The sequence below is a fragment of the Moschus berezovskii genome, chromosome 1 (genome assembly GCF_049115385.1).
Source record: "Moschus berezovskii isolate FMDL1 chromosome 1, NW_MosBer_1.0, whole genome shotgun sequence".
Taxonomy (NCBI): domain Eukaryota; kingdom Metazoa; phylum Chordata; class Mammalia; order Artiodactyla; family Moschidae; genus Moschus; species Moschus berezovskii.
Window position 1 is genome coordinate 25420107 of NC_142460.1, and position 17911 is coordinate 25438017.

Here is a 17911-nt window from a genome sequence, read left to right on the forward strand (position 1 = left end):
TCCGGTACGCGGCATTATGGGAAATGGCTGTGGCCCTAGGGGCCCAGTGGCACTGACGCTTGTTAATCGGCGCCTGCGCGGGACTCGCGCCGGAAGTCTGAACGTGGCGGCTTGTGACTGACTTGGCTGTGAGTGATTCCCACCCCCGCTCCCCCCAGCTTCCGGTAATTAGGTGCTTGTGCACTCAGTCCAGCGGACTCTTTGCGACCCCGGGAACTGCAGTTCACCAGGTTCCTTTCGTCCATGGAATTTTCCAGGCAAGAATACCGAAGTGGTTGCCATTTCCTAACTCAAGGGATCTTCCCAATCAAGGGATCAAACCCGTGTCTCTTGGGTCTCCGGCATTGGCAGGGGGGCTCTTTACCACTGGCCCCACTGTGATTATTGGGTTATTTAAATAGTCATTGGAAGGACTGATGCTAAAACTGAAACTCCGATACGTTAGCCATCTCATGCGACGAGCTGACTCACTGGAAAAGACTCTGATGCTGGGAGGGATTGGGGGCGGGAGGAGACGACAGAGAATGAGATGGCTGGATGGCATCACCGACTCCATGGACATGAGTCTTAGTGAACTCCGGGAGTTGGTGATGGACAGGGAGGCCTGGCGTGCTGTGATTCATGGGGTCGCAAAGAGTCGGACACGACTGAGCGACTGAACTGAACGAACTTAAAGTATGGGTACCTGGGGGTAGTTAGACATTGGTAGTCTCCTTGATGGTTACCTTACTCAAACACGTCACATTTGAAGGGGGATATTTAAATTTTACTCATTTTCCCTAATTCTGACCAGCCGACTTCTAAAGTTGAGTATATAGTCTTGAACTAACCTTGCTGACAGGATAAAATTTACAAATATTCACTGTTTATGCATTAGAAATAGGTTAAGTGCCAAGCCCTCTGTAAAGTGAAACAAACATAGGCTTCGTTGCCTTGGAGTTTAGCCCTATGCAGAAGACAAAATAATCGCTAGGGGAAAAGATGCAGGTTCCAACAGAAAAGCAGGCAAAGGATATAAACAGGTAATTCACAATAAAAACATGATACAAAGAAATAGTCATCGTTACTAGTAATCTGATAAAAGTACGTTAAGAAAGTGGCACCCTAACCTGTCGAATTGGCCAGAGTAATGATGGTTAAATTTGGAGCGGCGGGTGGTAAACAGCTTTCCTGCTCTACACTGCTTATATAATTTTTTAAGTTTTAACATTTAGCAGATAGGCCTTGTTTTTTTTTTCTCTTTTCTATTCTAAAATAGCCTTAGGGCCATTGTACCACACCTAGAATGCCATTCACTTTTGATCTTTTAATTCTGTTCACACTTTAAAAGTCACTTTCACATAAAGAAATTGGCTGAAAAACATAGGTAACATGGCTAGCCTATCGCTCACATCACCTTATTTTACTTCTCTACCCAGCATTTGTCACTATCTGGTATTTTTGTTTCAGAAAAACATAGGTAACATGACTAGCCTATCGCTCACATCACCTTATTTTATTTCTCTACCCAGCATTTGTCACTATCTGGTATTTTTGTTTCATGCTTACCTATGTATTTACCCCCTGCCCCACCTCCGACCTTATGTGTGTGTATTACTCAGTCTTGACTGACTCTTTGTGACCCCATGGACTGTAGTCCACCAGCCTCCTCTGTCTGTGGGGTTTCCAGGCAAGAATACTGGAGTGGGGTGCCATTTCCTTCTCCCCTGCCCCCATAAATACCCAGAAACAAGCAGACCTAAGCTCTTTGAGATGGGGGCATCCTTGTCTTGTTCTACATCTCATGACTATATCTATAGAACCTATAAATGTTTGGAACATAATGCTTAATACTTACTGAAGAAATTCAGTCATGGGAAATGCTGGTACTTGACTATTCACAGCAGCCTTACTCATAATAGCCAAAAAACTGCAAATGGTCCATGTCTCCATCAAAAGAGGAATGGAAGAACTGAGGTACAGTCAGAGTGGATACGACTAAGGAATAAAAAGAAATTACTGAGACACACAAGAACATGGACACACACAAGGAAGCCTTACACAAAAGTACCTACTGGATAATCCCATCTCTAGTAAGTTCTAGAACAGGCAAAACTAATTATGGTGTGTGTGTGTGGGGGGGGGGAAACTAATAGTTGCTTGTTGGGTTGGTTGAGGACTCACTGGGAAGGAACCTGAAAGAATTTTCTGGGGTGTGGTGTCCCATCTAGTTAAGGCTATGGTTTTTCGAACGGTCATGTATGGATGTGAGAGTTGGACTGTGAAGAAAGCTGATCACCAAAGAATTGATGCTTTTGAACTGTGGTGTTGGAGAAGACTCTTGAGAGTCCCTTGGACTGCAAGGAGGTCCAACCAGTCCATTCTAAAGGAGATCAGTCCTGGATGTTCATTGGAAGGACTGATGCTGAGGCTGAAACTCCAATACTTTGTCCACTTCATGAGTTGACTCACTGGAAAAGACTCTGATGCTGGGAGGGATTGGGGGCAGGAGGAGAAGGGGATGACAGAGAATGAGATGGCTGGATGGCATCACCGACTTGATGGACATGAGTTTGAGTGAACTCCGGGAGTTGGTGATGGACAGGGAGGCCTGGCGTGCTGTGATTCACAAGGTCACAAAGAGTCGGACATGACTGAGCAACTGAACTGAACTGAATGTTCTACATCTTAATAGGATTTGAGTTACCAAGGTGTATGAATTTGTCCAAACTCAGCAAATATACATTTAAGATATACATTTCCTTTTTACTTAAAAATCTTATTGAAATCCTAATGTTATGCATGCTTAAGTACTTAGAAATAGACTAATGCCTGCAGTTTACCTTGAAATGCATTAAAAGAGATGGGATGGATGAATTAGATCTATGACAAAGCCAGTTAGGCATTGTTGAGGTCAGTTTCTTAACCTTAGCACTACTGGCATTTTACACCAGCAAATTTTTTGTAGGTTGGATACTCTGGTGCACCCTGGTAAGTTGAGCAGTATCCCTGGATTCTACCCATTAGGTGCCCAAAGCACACACCCTTCCAGTTGTGACAACTCAAAATGTCTTCAGACATTCCAAAAATCCTTTGGGGAGCAAAATCAACTTCCTCCTTCTCCTTTCTTTGTGAATTGCTTCACTGTGAAATTCTCTCAACTTTGCTGTAATGCTTGAAATGTTCCGTAGAAGTTGGTGAAAGATGATTTAATGACACTGAAAAATGCTCACAAAATACCGTGCAGAAGATGCAGCTATGAAGGCCTTTAAACACATCTTATTTTTGTAAAAAGAAAAAAAGAAGCAATGCTAGTACCAAATATCAATACCAGCTTGTGCTGTACTGGGCTTAGTCGCTCAGTTGCGTACGACTCTGCGACCTTATTGACTGTAGCCCGCCAAGCATCTCTGTCTATGTGGATTCTCCAGGCAAGACTACTGGAACTGGTCGCCAAGCCTTCTTCCAGGGGATCTTCCCAATCCAGGGACCAAACTCAGGTCTCCCGCATTGCAGGCAAATTCTTTGCCATTTGAGCCACCAGGGAAGACCCAATATCAAGCGATAAATCTTATTTATGAGATTTCTACAATGAATATGTAACAGAGGAAAAGGTACATTGCGTATATTTAGTTGCTTAAGAAAAACATCTTTTAATTACTCTCGTGTTGGGGAGTAGCTTAAAACTGTCCTTGATTAGCGGAGATACATTTCTGTGTTGGCATAGGGTCTTTCCTAGGGTCTCCACGGCAACCATCCATGCTCACCTGTCCCTACTGCCTTGCTACTCAGCGTCGTCCAGGGGCCAGCAGGACCGCTACTACCTGGGAAGATCTTAGGAATGCAAAACGTGGGACTCCAAAGGCTACCTTCCGAATCCCATCTGCGTTATACCAAGATCGCCGAAGGACTCCGCCGCAAGTTCGAATCTAAAGGAGCGTTACTGCAATGGACCATATCCTTACCCAGGAAACTTGCCGGCCATGCTTCTCACTGACAGTGGCAGCAGCTGGGAAAGGAGAATAGGGAAGAACAGAAACTATCGGGCAGGCAGAAATGAAGCCCCGCCCAGGGATCTCGGTTTTCTCAGCTCCGACTTCCGGGACGCCCGGGATTGAGAACGCGCATGCGCCCGTCTAGGAGGGCGGGGTCTCACCCTCCTCAGGCGGCCGGACCAAGGCTGTTTGTCGGCTTCCGGTTCGCTACCCCTGGGATCCTTGAGGGTGTCTCCGAATAAGAATCGAGCCGTTTGTGCAGCCAGAAAACGCGGGGTTACAGCACTGAGCGGGTCCCTGGCTCGAGGTGAGTCTTCTGTCCGCCGGTGGCACCTGCCGACCGGGAATTCCTAAGCTGCGGCGGCCCCGTCCACCGCTCGGTATCTCGGCGACCTGGTGGCCCCGCCTTCCCACTAACCTCTCTCCGCTCAGTGGTTAGAACTAGCTTCGCGTTTCTTGGCCCCGCCCACCCTCGTCTCTCCGCCGCGCCCCGCCCCCGTCCCAAAGACACACACAGCACACAAACCCTGAACGTGGTCTGTCATTAGGGTAGGGGCCAGGGGAAACTTTCTGAGTAAGTTAGGACTTCGACAGCCAAGTCCTTTAAAGAAAAATAGAAAGCAAAAAAACTGCAAGGGAAAAAGAAAGGAAACTCCTGTCATTCTGCGTTCCTACAGTGATATTCCCTAAAACCTTGAGTCAGAAAACCCTGTTCAAGGTGTTTCTGGGACTGAAACCTCGTCTACGAAAATAACTGGATAAATCTCTTATTTGTGACATCACTCCGGTAGCTGTCCACCCATGTGTCGCTGAGACCCAGAATTCCAAACTCAAGGCGGCCTGTTCCCGAATTGACTCACTCCCCGACTGACTAAACAAACGTGCTCAGTTCAGTCGCTCAGTCGTGTCCGACTATTTGCGACCCCATGAATCACAGCACACCAGGCCTCCCTGTCCATCGCCAACACCCGGAGTTCACTCAAACTCATGTCCATCGAGTCTGTGATGCCATCCAGCCATCTCATTCTCTGTCGTCCCCGTCTCCTCCCACCTCCAATTCCTCCTAGCATCAGACTCTTTTCCAGTGAGTCAACTCGTCGCATGAGGTGGCCAAAGTATTGGAGTTTCAGCTTTACCATCAGTCCTTCCAATGAACACCCAGGATTGATCTCCTCTAGAATGGACTGGTTGGATCTCCTTGCAGTCCAAGGGACTCTCAAGAGTCTTCTCCAGCACCACAGTTCAAAAGCATCCATTCTTCGGCGATCAGCTTTCTTCACAGTCCAACTCTCACACCCATGGGAAAAACCATAGCCTTGACTAGACGGACCTTGGTTTGCAAAGTAATGTCTCCGCTTTTTAATATGCTGTCTAGGTTGGTCATAACTTTCCTTCCAAGGAGTAAGCGTCTTTTAATTTCATGGCTGCAGTCAGCATCTGCAGTGATTTTGGAGCCCCCCAAAATAAAGTCTGATACTGTTTCCACTGTTTCCCCATCCATTTCCCATAAAGTGATGGGACCAGATGCCATGATCTTCGTTTTCTGAATGTTGAGCTTCAAGCCAAACTTTTCACTCTTCTCTTTCACTTTCATCAAGAGGCTTTTGAGTTCCTCTTCACTTTCTGCCATAATGTTGGTGTCATCTGCATATCTGAGGTTATTGATATTTCTCCCGGCAATCTTGATTCCAGCTGGTGCTTCTTCCAGCCCAGCGTTCCTCATGATGTACTCTGCATATAAGTTAAATAAGCAGGGTGACAATATACAACCTTGACGTACTCCTTTTCCTATTTGGAACCAGTCTGTTGTTCCATGACCAGTTCTAACTGTTGCTTCCTGACCTGCATACAGGTTTCTCAAGAGGCAGGTCAGGTGGTCTGGGATTCCCATGTCTTTCAGAATGTTCCACAGTTTATTGTGATCCACACAGTCAAAGGCTTTGGCATAGTCAATGAAGCAGAAATAGATGGTTTTCTGGAACTCTCTTGCTTTCTCCATGATCCAGCGGATGTTGGCAATTTGATCTCTGGTGCCTCTGCCTTTTCTAAAACCTGTTGAACATCTGGGAGTTCACGGTTCACATATTGCTGAAGCCTGGCTTGGAGAGAAATGCTCAGTACTCCCTAAATTACATCTTCAGCCAGATCTCTTGTAAATGCCATAGTTGTTCATATAGCTGCCTACTGGACGTCTCTACTTACTAGGTGGCTTGATAGACATTTCATTACCTAGTCTGTCTAAGACCAAGCTTCAGATTTCCACCATCTTCCCCATCCAAGTAAATGGCAGGTCCGTTCTTCCAGATTTCTGGAAGCCTCGGAGTTGTTCTTATATATCACGTATAATTCCTCAGTGATCCTGTTGGGTCTGCTCTTAATGCATGTCTGGAACATGAACGGTTGCTCACCACCTCCGCTGCCACACCCTAATCCAAGCCACCATTATCTCTCCTTCTATCATTGTAGTGCCTGCCTGCTAACTCTGCTTCCATCCTTCTTCCCAGCAGTGAGTGTGGGCCTTTAATAAGTCACACCGCTTCAGGGACCTTCAGTATCAGTCAGGATAAAACCCCAAATCCTGGGACTTCCTTGATGGTCGAAAGCTGCAAGATCCCCAGGGCTGCAACTAAGACCTGCCACAGCCGAATAAGTAATAAATTTTTTTTTTTTTTTTAAATCCTAAATCCTAGCCATTCCCTATGAGTTCCAACATGAATGCCCCTGATTTCCTCTCTAACGTTTTGTCCTAAAACCCTGCCCCTGGCTCACTCTGCTCCAGCCACCTGGTGTAGCATCATTCTGCTTTCTGGACTATGGACATGCTCTTCCTTTTGCCTGGAAGACTTTTTGCTCATTTCAACACATGGCTTTCTTCTTCAGTGCCTTCAAGTCTCGTTCCCCCGCAGTCACCTTAGCAAAAAGGCTGTCCCTGACCAGCCTGTGTATAATTGAACCACCCCCAGCAACTTGCACCTTATCATCTTTATCTTCTTCGTAACAGTTATTCACTGGACATACATGTGGGGGGTGGGGAGCGGTGTATGTGGGGCTTCCCCAGTGCCTCAGTGGTAAAGGATTAACCTGCAATGCAGGAGCTGCAGGAGACGTGTGTTCAATCCCTGGGTCGGGAAGATCCCCAGGAAGAGGGCATGGCGATGTGTGTGTATGTTCTCATAGTCTGTTCCCACTAGGTTAAATCTCTGACAGCAGAGATTTTTGTTCTTGTTGTTACTTTAGTCCATCATTGAAGTCTTAGTGCTTGACATACAATAAATGCTCCAGAAATATTTGTTGATTGAGTATAAAAATAGCAAACTCTTCATGGCATTTACTCTGTTGCCAGGCATCATTTTAAGTACTTCCCACACATCCTCATTTAATAACTTACAGCAGCCCTGTCATTCCCATTCTGGAGATGGAAAGAGTAAGGCACAGAAAATAAGCCACCTGCCTCAGGTCACACAGCTGGTAAGTGGCAGAGCCAGGAGTTGCATCTTGACAGTCTGGCAACAGAGTATACTTAACCACTACGATAAAAACCAAATTAAATTCACCTCCTCTAATAACCATCTAACGAGTTGTTTCCTAGTTCCCCAACTCCAACAGGACTAGAAAAGATAAGGAATTGTAATAATCCAGGGATTTTAAATATTTCTGAAGATATATGTGTGTGTGTATACATACATCCCCTGGAGAAGGGAATGGCAACCCACTCCACTATTCTTGCATGGAAAATTCCATGGACAGAGGAGCCATAGTCCATGGGGTCACCAAGAGTCAGATATGACTGAGTGACTAAGCGCGCTCATGCGCGCACACACCCCCCCCCCAACCCACACACACATCTTTTGGCCTTACATGGTAGGAGCGGAGAAGGCAATGTCACCCCACTCCAGTACTCTTGCCTGGAGAATCCCAGGGACGGCGAAGCCTGGTGGGCTACAGTCTATGGGGTCGCACAGAGTCGGACACGACTGAAGCAACTTAGCAGCAGCAGCAGCACCATACGAGGGGATCTTAGTTCCCTGACCAAGGATCAAACATACACCCCCTGCAGTGGAAACACAGACATACAATAGGGGAGGTCCCAAGGTATGGCCAGATTTAAAGGAACCATGTCTTTCTCTAGGCTGAAAGTTCTGAACAAATGAAGGGCTGGAGCTAAAGAAGTGAAGGGCTGCCTGCAGGAGCTTGGTCATAGGTCATTGTCAGAATCCCACCAAAGCAGGGAAAGAATAATGAAGAAATACCCTGGCCTCTTTCTCCTCTCATCTTCCCACTTCCAGCCAGAGCATTGGCTGGAAATGCAGAAGACTTGGGTGCTATAGGCTGTGGAGGTCAGCTGTCCAGAGTCCAGGGAAGGGTAGAGAAGGACCAGGAATGGGTTTAGAGGACAAACAGTAAGTAGCATAAGGGAAACTATTCCAAACGATGAGTCCCTGATTATACCTGAGCAGTTGGCCTTGTGAAGATGGGACAGGTTCAGGTCCATGCTGTTTTTCTTGTGCTTTCTTGCCCTGCACACCTTTCTTCCCTCGCCACATTATGCCTCCTCCTCCCTTGTCTAAGTCTTATCCTTCCTTTAAGGCTCAACTCAAATCCTACCACCATCCTCAAATCTTTTTTTGATGACCCATTTTATTGATCATGCCCTCATTTTAATCCTTGTGATAATACTGTTCACCTAACACTTGGCCTTTTTACCTTCACTGTTCTATATTTTATTAGATATAAGTTCTTATCTACAAACTAAATAGGAAGGAATGAAGGATGAAGCTCTGCAGATAATAGCTGCCCAATCAACCTTTACCAAAGATGAAAAGGAAGTCCATGAAGACACTACCAACTGAAATAATGGTGTTTTATTCCCCAGAGTAAATTCTCGTTGAGAAGGTAAGCCATATTTCCTCTGCATCAGTGGGATTCAGTTTTCCACTCAGAAGCATAACTCTTATTCCCTTCTAGTGAATTTAGAGGTACTACATGCTAATCATGAACTTCGAGCAATATAGACGCATACAAATTAAAAGGTGAAAATCCTTCTCTTCTTCTGTCAACCCACATTAGCCAGCTGTTAATAGTTTTGTGAATTCTCTTTGTGATTTTTTTTTCATGTATGTGTGATGGTATAAGAAGGAATAGTAATTATTTATCAATTAAGATTATATTGTTTTATAATATACTATTGTCATTTATTTTTTATTTTTACAATCTACTATCTTAGGTAACCATACATCATGAACATCAATGTCAATATCCATTTTTTAAGTTATTTCATAATATTCTACTGTTTGGGTGTACAGGCATCTCATTTTATTGCACTTTGCAGATAGTGTGTTTTTTGTTTTTTACAAATTGAAGGTTTTGTTGCAACTCTTGAGCACATCTCCTAGTGGTATTTTTCCCACAGCATTTGCTCCCTTTGTTTCTGTCTCTCACGTTTTGGTAATTCTCACAATATTTCAAACTTTTCATTATTAGTATATTGGTTATAGTGATCTGTGACCAGTGATCTTTGATGTCATTATTACAAAAAAATTATCATTAAGGTATGTACGTTGTTATTTTTTTTAGACATAATTCTATTGCATACTTAACAGAATACAATGCAGTATAAACCTGGCTTTTGTATCCACTGGGAAATCAAAATATTTGTATCATTCACTTTATTGTGATACTCACGTTATTATGGTGGTCTGGAATGAAACCTGCAGTATCTCCAAGGTATGCCTATGTATTTACTTAACTACTGTACTGTTGCTGAACAATTAAGCCATTTCTGAATTTTTTCTTATTATTATCAGTGACCATCCTTAGAAACACATTTTTATGTGTTGGTTTTTCTTTAGGTCAGCTTCATAAGATTGGCATTTTTAGATCAGCTTTCCTTATAACAATTTTTCCCGCTTTTTCTTTTCTTAATGCCAACTTGATAAATTAAAAATATTGCGTTAGAGGGACTTCTACTTTTCAGGATATTTTTCCTATTCTTCCCCAAAAGAATCATGATATATATATAGAAAACACAAAAATATTCTGAAAGGTGGAGAGAGGGTGGTAGATCAGCGAAGGACCTCAGGACCCAAGGAAGGACATGATGATCACTCCTTTGGATATTAATTTTTGCCTCAAATATCCCAGACTTGACACTGAAGAAGCAGCAACCCATTATAGTCTGCTGGTGTCATATTTTACCAGCATCAGTAAAATACAGAAACTTTATGTCACTTTTAATTCAATGATATAATCATCTTAAATTTTTCTTCTACATACATTTAGAACAACAGCCTTATAATTTGTGATTCAGCCATCAGATATGTAGTGCCAATATTAAGAAACCCTGAAAGAGAGTCTAAAGTCTAGACTCCAGAGTTTCAACAAATTCATGTTTTCTACGGCATACACAGAGCAGCTTTCCAAAGTAGCTGGTGTTGACAGTTCTGAGCCCTTCTGAAGTTCTGCAGTTCCCTTCCCCACCCGACCAAGCAGTTAATAAAGGGAAGAAAGCTGAAATCTAAGTTAGCCGTGACTCATTCACCCCTTTCCATCTTCCTGTATTTTGTTGACAGCTTTTACCTGTCATTTCCTGCCCCTTTATGTTTAAGAATCTATTCCTTTACTCTAATTTTAATGGAGGGAAAAGAGAGAAAGAGAAATAAATACATGTGCTCAACCTGCATGTTTTATTAGATGGCCCTGCACTTTCTTGCAAATGAAAATCAAGTTATCAAATTCTAAAAAATGTTTTAAAATCCTATTTTGGTTAGCATCTTGTAATCTTTATAACCTTGGAGTGGGGAAGAATCTTTTCCAACAAAGATTCTAAGTCCAGAAGCTGTAAAAGAAAAGGCTGGTGAGTTTGCCTCCTTAAAAATAAAAACTAATGAATGGCTCACACAGACACAGAACACCATATAAAGACTATATGCCAAGAATTTTTTTTAAAGCAGGGGACTGTGTGAAAATTTTAAACTTCCATGTAGCAACTTTCTGGAAGGCAACTTGACAGTATCCAAACTTTTAAAATGCTGTACCAATCAGCCACCTCTGCAAACTTATTCTTGTATATATATTATTCACAGCTCACCAAACTGTGTGTGTTTGTGTGTGTGTGTATACATAAAGTTCCGTTATAGACATGTTCATAATAGCAAAACTGTCGGAAAAAACCCAGTGCCCATCAGTAGATAAGGAATACAATAAATTATGACATATCTATCTGATTTACTATGATAGTCAACCACCAGAAAGAATGAGATAGATCAATCTATGTGAATAGATCTCCAATATATATTTGGTGGGGAGAGAGTTAGGAAGTAAGGACAAAAGATTTGTAAATATGACCCCTTGTAGGCAGATTTTAATTACATATTTCACTCTCTACATGTATTTACACGTCATCCCACCATGGTTTTCCCTGTATGTGTATGTGTAATGCCTAAAATGTTTCTGAAACACCAAAATCTCTGCCTTGGATGGGGGACTTAGCTAGGGGAAGCAGTCACCAGCAGCAAATTGTGTCTTCATTTTTTAACTTTTCTCCATCATTTGAATTTTATAATCTTGTACTTTTTTGCTGTCATTGACATGTGTTACTTGAGCTATGGGGTAATTAGCCTTTATTTTCTGTTTTTCACATTCTTCTATTTTTAAAAAACTAATAATTAAGAGAAAAAAATGACCGCACATCTAACTTTCTTCCTTATTCTTTTCATTTTGAGTTTCCAAGGTAACCAATCAGAGCCTCTCCTGGTTATATCATTGATATGACTTTTGACCACACAATTAGTTTACTTCCATGTAATTGCTCATTGTGGTATCTCAAGATGCCACATCAACTGTCTACATATAGATAAATTGGGTGCCTGGGTTTTTTTTAGAGTTTTATCACTGCCATTGGGTTGTCCTGTAGTTTGGATGCTTGGTGGTGGTTTAGTCACTGAATCGCATTCAACTTATAGAGAAATTTGGTGCCTGGGTTTCTTTGGAGTTTTATCATTGTCATTGGGTTGTCCTGTAGTTTGGATCCTTGATGGTGGTTTAGTCCCTGAATCATGTCCAACTTTTTGCCACATCATGGACTGTAGCCCACCAGGCTCCTCTCTCCATGGGATTTCCCAGGCAAGAATCCTGGAGTAGATTACTATTCCTTTCTCCAGGGGATCTTCCTGATCCACAGATCAAACTTGGATCTCCCGCATTGCAGGTAAATTTTTCACCAACTGAGCTACCAGGGAAACCCCTTTGGATCCTTAGTATATTACATCTGAAAGTAACACAGAAGGTATTCTAATTAAATGTCATATTTTATTAAGAAATCAGATTTTCAGTAAGTACCTATATTCAATATGTACCCATGTTGAGTTCTCCCAAGATTGTATTTATAAATGTCTCTCTTATCCTTACCTTCTTAGAAACTTGCAGGCACCCCGAAATGATTGAGATTGAACAGGCAGAGGCCCAACTCTCTGAGTTAGACCTGCTAGCCAGTATGTTCCCCGGTGAGAACGAGCTCATTGTGAACGACCAGCTGGCTTTAGCAGAACTGAAAGAGTGCACTGAAAAGAGGACCATGGAAGGACGATCTTCAAAAGTTTACTTTACAATTAATATGAACCTGGACGTATCTGAGGAAGCAGTGGTAATTTAGTGTTACTTTTGGAAGTATTGAACTATGTCTCAACTTAAAACAGCACTTAGGGCAATTTTTTTCTCTCTCTTTTTTTAATCAGGTGATGTTTTCTCTGGCCTGTATTCTTCCTTTTCAATACCCTGCAGTTCTGCCTGAAATTACTGTCAGGTATGTTACAGACCCTGGCCAACTTTAGAGGTCAAAACTGAGAACAAAAGCAGTGCTCAAGTTTGTTCTGAGAAAACTGATTTAATGTTTAATCCCATATCTTTTCCATCAGGTCAGAATTATTAAGTAGATCCGAGCAGGCTCAGCTGAATACGGATCTGACTGCATACCTACAAAAGAACTGTCTTGGAGATGTCTGTGTACTGAATGCCACAGAATGGGTTCGAGAACATGCTTCTGGCTACATCAGCAAAGATGTCACCCCGTCCCCTGCTCCAGGAAGTACAGTCCAGCCAGGCGACCACATTCTCACAAGGCTCTGGATCTACAGCCATCACATCTACAACAAATACAAAAGAAAGAATATTCTTGAGTGGGCAAAGGAGCTTTCCCTCTCTGGGTTTAGCATGCCTGGGAAGCCTGGTGTTGTTTGTGTGGAAGGCCCACAGAGTGCCTGTGAAGAATTCTGGTCAAGGTTGGCTATCACAGCCTTTTTTTGTGGTTGAGCTGGGTCTTCGCTGCTGTGTGCGGGCTTTCTCTCCTCTCAGAGCTAGTGAGCACTCCTCCCTAGTTGTGGTGTGTGGGCTTCTCAGTGCAGTGGCTTCTCTCGTTGCGGAGCACAGGCTCTAGACACGGGCTCAGCAGTTGTGACTTGCTGGCTCTAGGGCGCCAGGCAGGGGCTTCAGGAGTTGTGGTTTGCGGGCCCTAAAGCATGCAGGCTTCAGGAGTTGTGGCACATGGGCTTAGTGGCTTCACAGTATGTGGAATCTCACTGGACCAGTGAACGAACCCGTGTCCCCTGCATTGGCAGGTGGATTCTTATGCACTGTACCACCAGAGAAGTCCAAGGCTTTCACAGCTTTTGTATGCCTTGTCAGTTATTACAGTCTGCAACATGATACTCATGCAGCAAGCCAGGCTTGCCTGTCCATCACCAACTCCCAGAGTTTGCTCAGATTCATGTCCACTGAGTTGGTGATGTTAGCCAGCCATCTCATCCTCTGTCATCCCCTTCTCCTCCTGCCCTCAATCCCTCCCAGCCTCAGGGTCTTTTCAAATGAGTCCGTTCTTTACATCAGGTGGCCAAAGTACTGGAGCTTCAGCTTCAGCATCAGTCCTTCCAATGAATATTCAGGACTGATTTCCTTTAGGATGGACCGGTTGGATCTCCTTGCAGTCCAAGGGACTCTCAAGAGTTTTCTCCAACACCACAGTTCGAAAGCATCAATTCTTCAGTGCTCAGCTTTCTTTATGGTTCAACTCTCACACCCATAACCTCAGTTATGCAGATGACACCACCCTTGTGGCAGAAAGTGAAGAGGAACTAAAAAGCCTCTTGATGAAAGTGAAGGAGGAGAGTAAAAAAGTTGGCTTACAGCTCAACATTCAGAAAATAACGATCATGGCATCTGGGCCCATCACTTCATGGGAAATAGATGGGGAAACAGTGTCAGACTTTATATTTTTGGGTTCCAAAATCACTGCAGATGGTGATTTTAGCCATGAAATTAAAAGACGCTTACTCCTTGGAAGGAAAGCTATGACCAACCTAGATAGCATATTTAAAAGCAGAGACATTACTTTGCCAACAAAGGTCCGTCTAGTCAAGGTTATGGTTTCTCCAGTAGTCATGTATGGGTATGAGAGTTGGACTGTGAAAAAAGCTGAGCACCAAACAATTGATGCGTTTGAACTGTGGTGTTGGAGAAGACTCTTGAGAGTCCCTTGGACTGCGAGGAGATCCAACCAGTCCATTCTAGAGGAGATCACCCCTGGGTGTTCATTGGAAGGACTGATCTTGACGCTGAAACTCCAATACTTTGGCCACCTCATGTGAAGAGTTGACTCACTGGAAAAGACCCTACTGCTGGGAAGGATTGGGGGCAGGAGGAGAAGGGGATGACAGAGGATGAGATGGCTAGATGACATCACCGACTCGATGGACATGGGTTTGGGTAGACTCCGGGAGCTGGTGATGGACAGGGAGTCCTGGTGTGCTGCCATTCATGGGGTCGCAAAGAGTTGGACACGACTGAGCGACTGAACTGAACTGAACTCACATCCATACATAACTACTGGAAAAACCATAGCTTTGGCAGACCTTAGATGGCAAAGTAATGTTTCTGCTTTTTAATATGCTGTCTAGGTTTGTCATAGCTGTTTGTCCAAGGAGCAAACATCTGTTAATTTCATGGCTGCAGTCACCATCTGCAGTGATTTTGAAGCCCAAGAAAATAAAGTCTGTCACTGTGTCATGTATCACATGATACTAGAGATGTGGAAATCCGTGTGTCCCTGAAATCATATCAGGATTTAGTCTAAAATACTCACATTTGGTCAGCGTACTCCCCTCACCTGACAAACGGTGCAGAGAAGATGTTCTGTAGATAGATGTTAAATCCCGCCCCTGCCCACAACATTGTCTACTGTCCCCTCCATTTCTGTGGATCTGATTCTTCTGTCATCTTAGTGATGCTGTAAGTTGTGTGTACCCTGTGGAACAAGAAGATTTCTAATCTCATTTCTCTGAAAGTGAGAAATGAAAAGCGTCAGTCGCTCAGTCATGTCCAACTCTTAGGGACGCCGTGGACTGAGCCCGCCAGGCTCCTGTGTCCATGGAATTCTCCAGGCAAGAGTACTAGAGTGGGTTGCCATTCCCTTCTCCAGGGGATCTTCCTGACCCAGGAACTGAATCACTGTCTGAGCCACCAAGGAATCTTATTTCTCTACTGATACAAGCTTCTTAGGTCGAGATTCAGGAATTTCTACATTTGTAAAATGCTGATACCAGGCAGTGATAATGGCAGTAAATGAGTTTGGGGATGAGATATGGAGGAAATGGCAACCCACTCCAGTATTCTTGCCTGGAAAAGCCCTTGAACAGAGGAGCCTGGTGGGCTTACAGTCCATAGTGTTGCAAAACAGACATAACTGATCACGCATTACTGGAATCATATTTGATTAAAATAAAATCCATGTGAGATAAAAGGACATTTCTTTACTCCTAGGAAAAGGTATTGATAAATCTATTTTATAATTTCTACTTTCAGGGCTTTAGAATACACATCTTCAATTTTTCTACTCTGAAAATTTCTTTTCAGGCTCAGAAAATTAAACTGGAAGAGAATTTTAATTCGCCATCGAGAAGACATTCCTTTTGATGGTACAAGTAAGGACATGGAGAGACAAAGAAAATTTTCAGTTTTTGAAGAAAAAGTATTTAGTGTTAATGGAGCCAGAGGAAACCACATGGATTTTGGTCAGCTGTATCAGTTTTTGAATGCCAACGGATGTGGGAATGTTTTCCAGATGTTGTTTGGTGTGGAAGGACAGTGAGCAGGGGAGTGGCTGAAAACGTTTTGCCATTGTTGGTCTTTTGACTTTTCCCTCTCTTTTGCTTAAAAGATTAATTTGACTTTTCACACAGAGGAGCCTGGTAAGCTTCAGTCCATGGGGTTGCTAAGAGTCAGACACGATTGAGCGACTTCAATTTCACTTTCCACTTTCATGTATTGGAGAAGGAAATGGCAACCCACTGCAATGTTCTCGCCTGGAGAATCCCAGGGACGGCGGAGCCTGGTGGGCTGCCGTGGGGTCTCACAGAGTCGGACAAGACTGAAGAGACTTAGCAGCAGCAGCAACAGTCCCACTTTAGAATGTTAGGGAGGAAATGGAGGAAAAGCAATGTAGCAGAAATGCATCTGTTAAAAATATGTCATGATTAGAACTGAGTTTTAATTTATAATCTTAAAATTGTTGATAGACATTTCTTGACTTACAAGCTATCTAATTTGAGAGAGAAGTTAATTATATTTAATTATAACGTTGATGGTCCAACTTGCAACCCATTCCTGACCCCTTTCCCCTGTATCTGTCTCCACTAAAGAACCTGGAAAAGCTGAATGCTCACTGTCTCAGACTCTTGCAGTTAGGGTGGCCAGGGGACACAGATTTGACCATGGAACCTCTGGGGAAACTTTTGCTTCCCTGATTAAAGTGATAAATACAACTAGGGCACCTCTTCCCTCTTTTCTGTCTCAAGCACCAAAATGATCACTGGAGCTGCAATAGTCCTTTCAGCCATGAAGGAAGGAGCGGTGAAGAGAGCCACAGTGATGCCAGTCCTCAAGCAGTTGAACCACTGATCCAACACGAGCACCTGCCTATCTTTAGACAGCTTATTAGGAAATAAAACCAGTTTTATTTGTATTTCTGTGCCTGTTATTAGTAGCTGAAAGTGAGTTTGCCAGTTAGATTTTTTTCAGAACATTAGTTTTGCATGTACCCTGGCCATTTGGTACAAAGACGGATGGGATTTTTCTTAAAGAGAGTTTGCAGTTCATCTCTATTTTTGTACATTTGCGCTCCGCCCCTGCTCCTTGGCTTACCTCACAGAAGACTTTGAAGACTTTTTAATAGGTCTCAAGTGTGCATGGAATTGTAATTTAGAGTATTCGTTTTTGGCAAATTGGAATTTGACAATTTTTTTTCATTTTGAAAGTGGCTTTCTGTAAATCTACTTTCAGCAAATTGACCCACTCAAATAAACACAACCTGGTTTGGAGACCCTGCATAAACCAGTTTCATAAGTGATGATTAAATATTTACTAATTGCTAGCACTCAGGTTGATCCTGTGTGTTGGGTATTCCTTGAGGAGTCAGACTCGGATAGAGGAACGGGTCCGGGTAGGGGGCACAGTACATTGCTATCTTAGTAAAACAGTTGGAGGCAACTTAGGTAGCCATCACTACGTGAACCAATAAGTACATTATGCTACATATTATCCAATGCTAGGTAGAAGACAAAAGGGATAAAGGAGAACTACAAGGAAACTTGGATAGATCCTGGATATACACACAGGGAAGATTCCAAATGGTGTTCATGGTTGCAAGTCTTACGTGCCTTCTCAGGTTCCCTCCCTGCTGCTCACCTCCCCGGTGCCCTGGCAGCTGCCCTGGAAACGCCAGTCCTTCGCTGTCAACACACAGCCAGATGGACCAGCTGTACCTTAGTTTCTGACTTCCCCAGCCACTTCCAGATTTGACGCAGTACCCCACCAAGTGTGATACCGACATGGCAATAGGCCACCAAGGGGGCCCGGCGATTCCATGTTACTCTCAGCAGGGTTGAACTGCT

The 17911-nt window shown here is 43.5% G+C and overlaps 1 protein-coding gene across 9 annotated transcripts; it reads left to right on the plus strand.

The window, feature by feature from the left end:
- The first annotated feature begins 20 nt into the window (after window positions 1-20).
- Window positions 21-16983, plus strand: RWDD2B (RWD domain containing 2B). Of its 9 annotated transcripts, none has more exons than XM_055421687.2 (8): window positions 21-128; window positions 6482-6624; window positions 8703-8867; window positions 9549-9698; window positions 12389-12615; window positions 12707-12774; window positions 12887-13249; window positions 15876-16983. In XM_055421687.2, exons 5-8 carry the CDS (start codon window positions 12409-12411, stop codon window positions 16108-16110), a joined length of 873 nt encoding a protein of 290 aa, XP_055277662.1. In that variant the 5' UTR covers window positions 21-128; window positions 6482-6624; window positions 8703-8867; window positions 9549-9698; window positions 12389-12408; the 3' UTR covers window positions 16111-16983. The 9 variants fall into 9 exon arrangements, with proteins under 9 accessions (XP_055277662.1, XP_055277661.1, XP_055277663.1 ...); XM_055421686.2 differs by having other exon boundaries at window positions 44-128; window positions 6479-6624; XM_088835987.1 differs by lacking the exon at window positions 21-128 and adding an exon at window positions 2054-2072 and having other exon boundaries at window positions 6479-6624.
- The last annotated feature ends 928 nt before the right edge of the window (window positions 16984-17911 follow it).

Excerpts from the sequence above, each read along its gene's own strand:
- RWDD2B (XM_055421687.2), top strand. The coding sequence starts at position 12,409 with ATGATTGAGATTGAACAGGCAGAGGCCCAACTCTCTGAGTTAGACCTG. Across the intron at positions 12,616-12,706 it reads ACGTATCTGAGGAAGCAGTG|GTGATGTTTTCTCTGGCCTG; the intron begins GTAATTTAGTGT and ends TTTTTTAATCAG. Across the intron at positions 12,775-12,886 it reads CTGCCTGAAATTACTGTCAG|GTCAGAATTATTAAGTAGAT; the intron begins GTATGTTACAGA and ends CTTTTCCATCAG.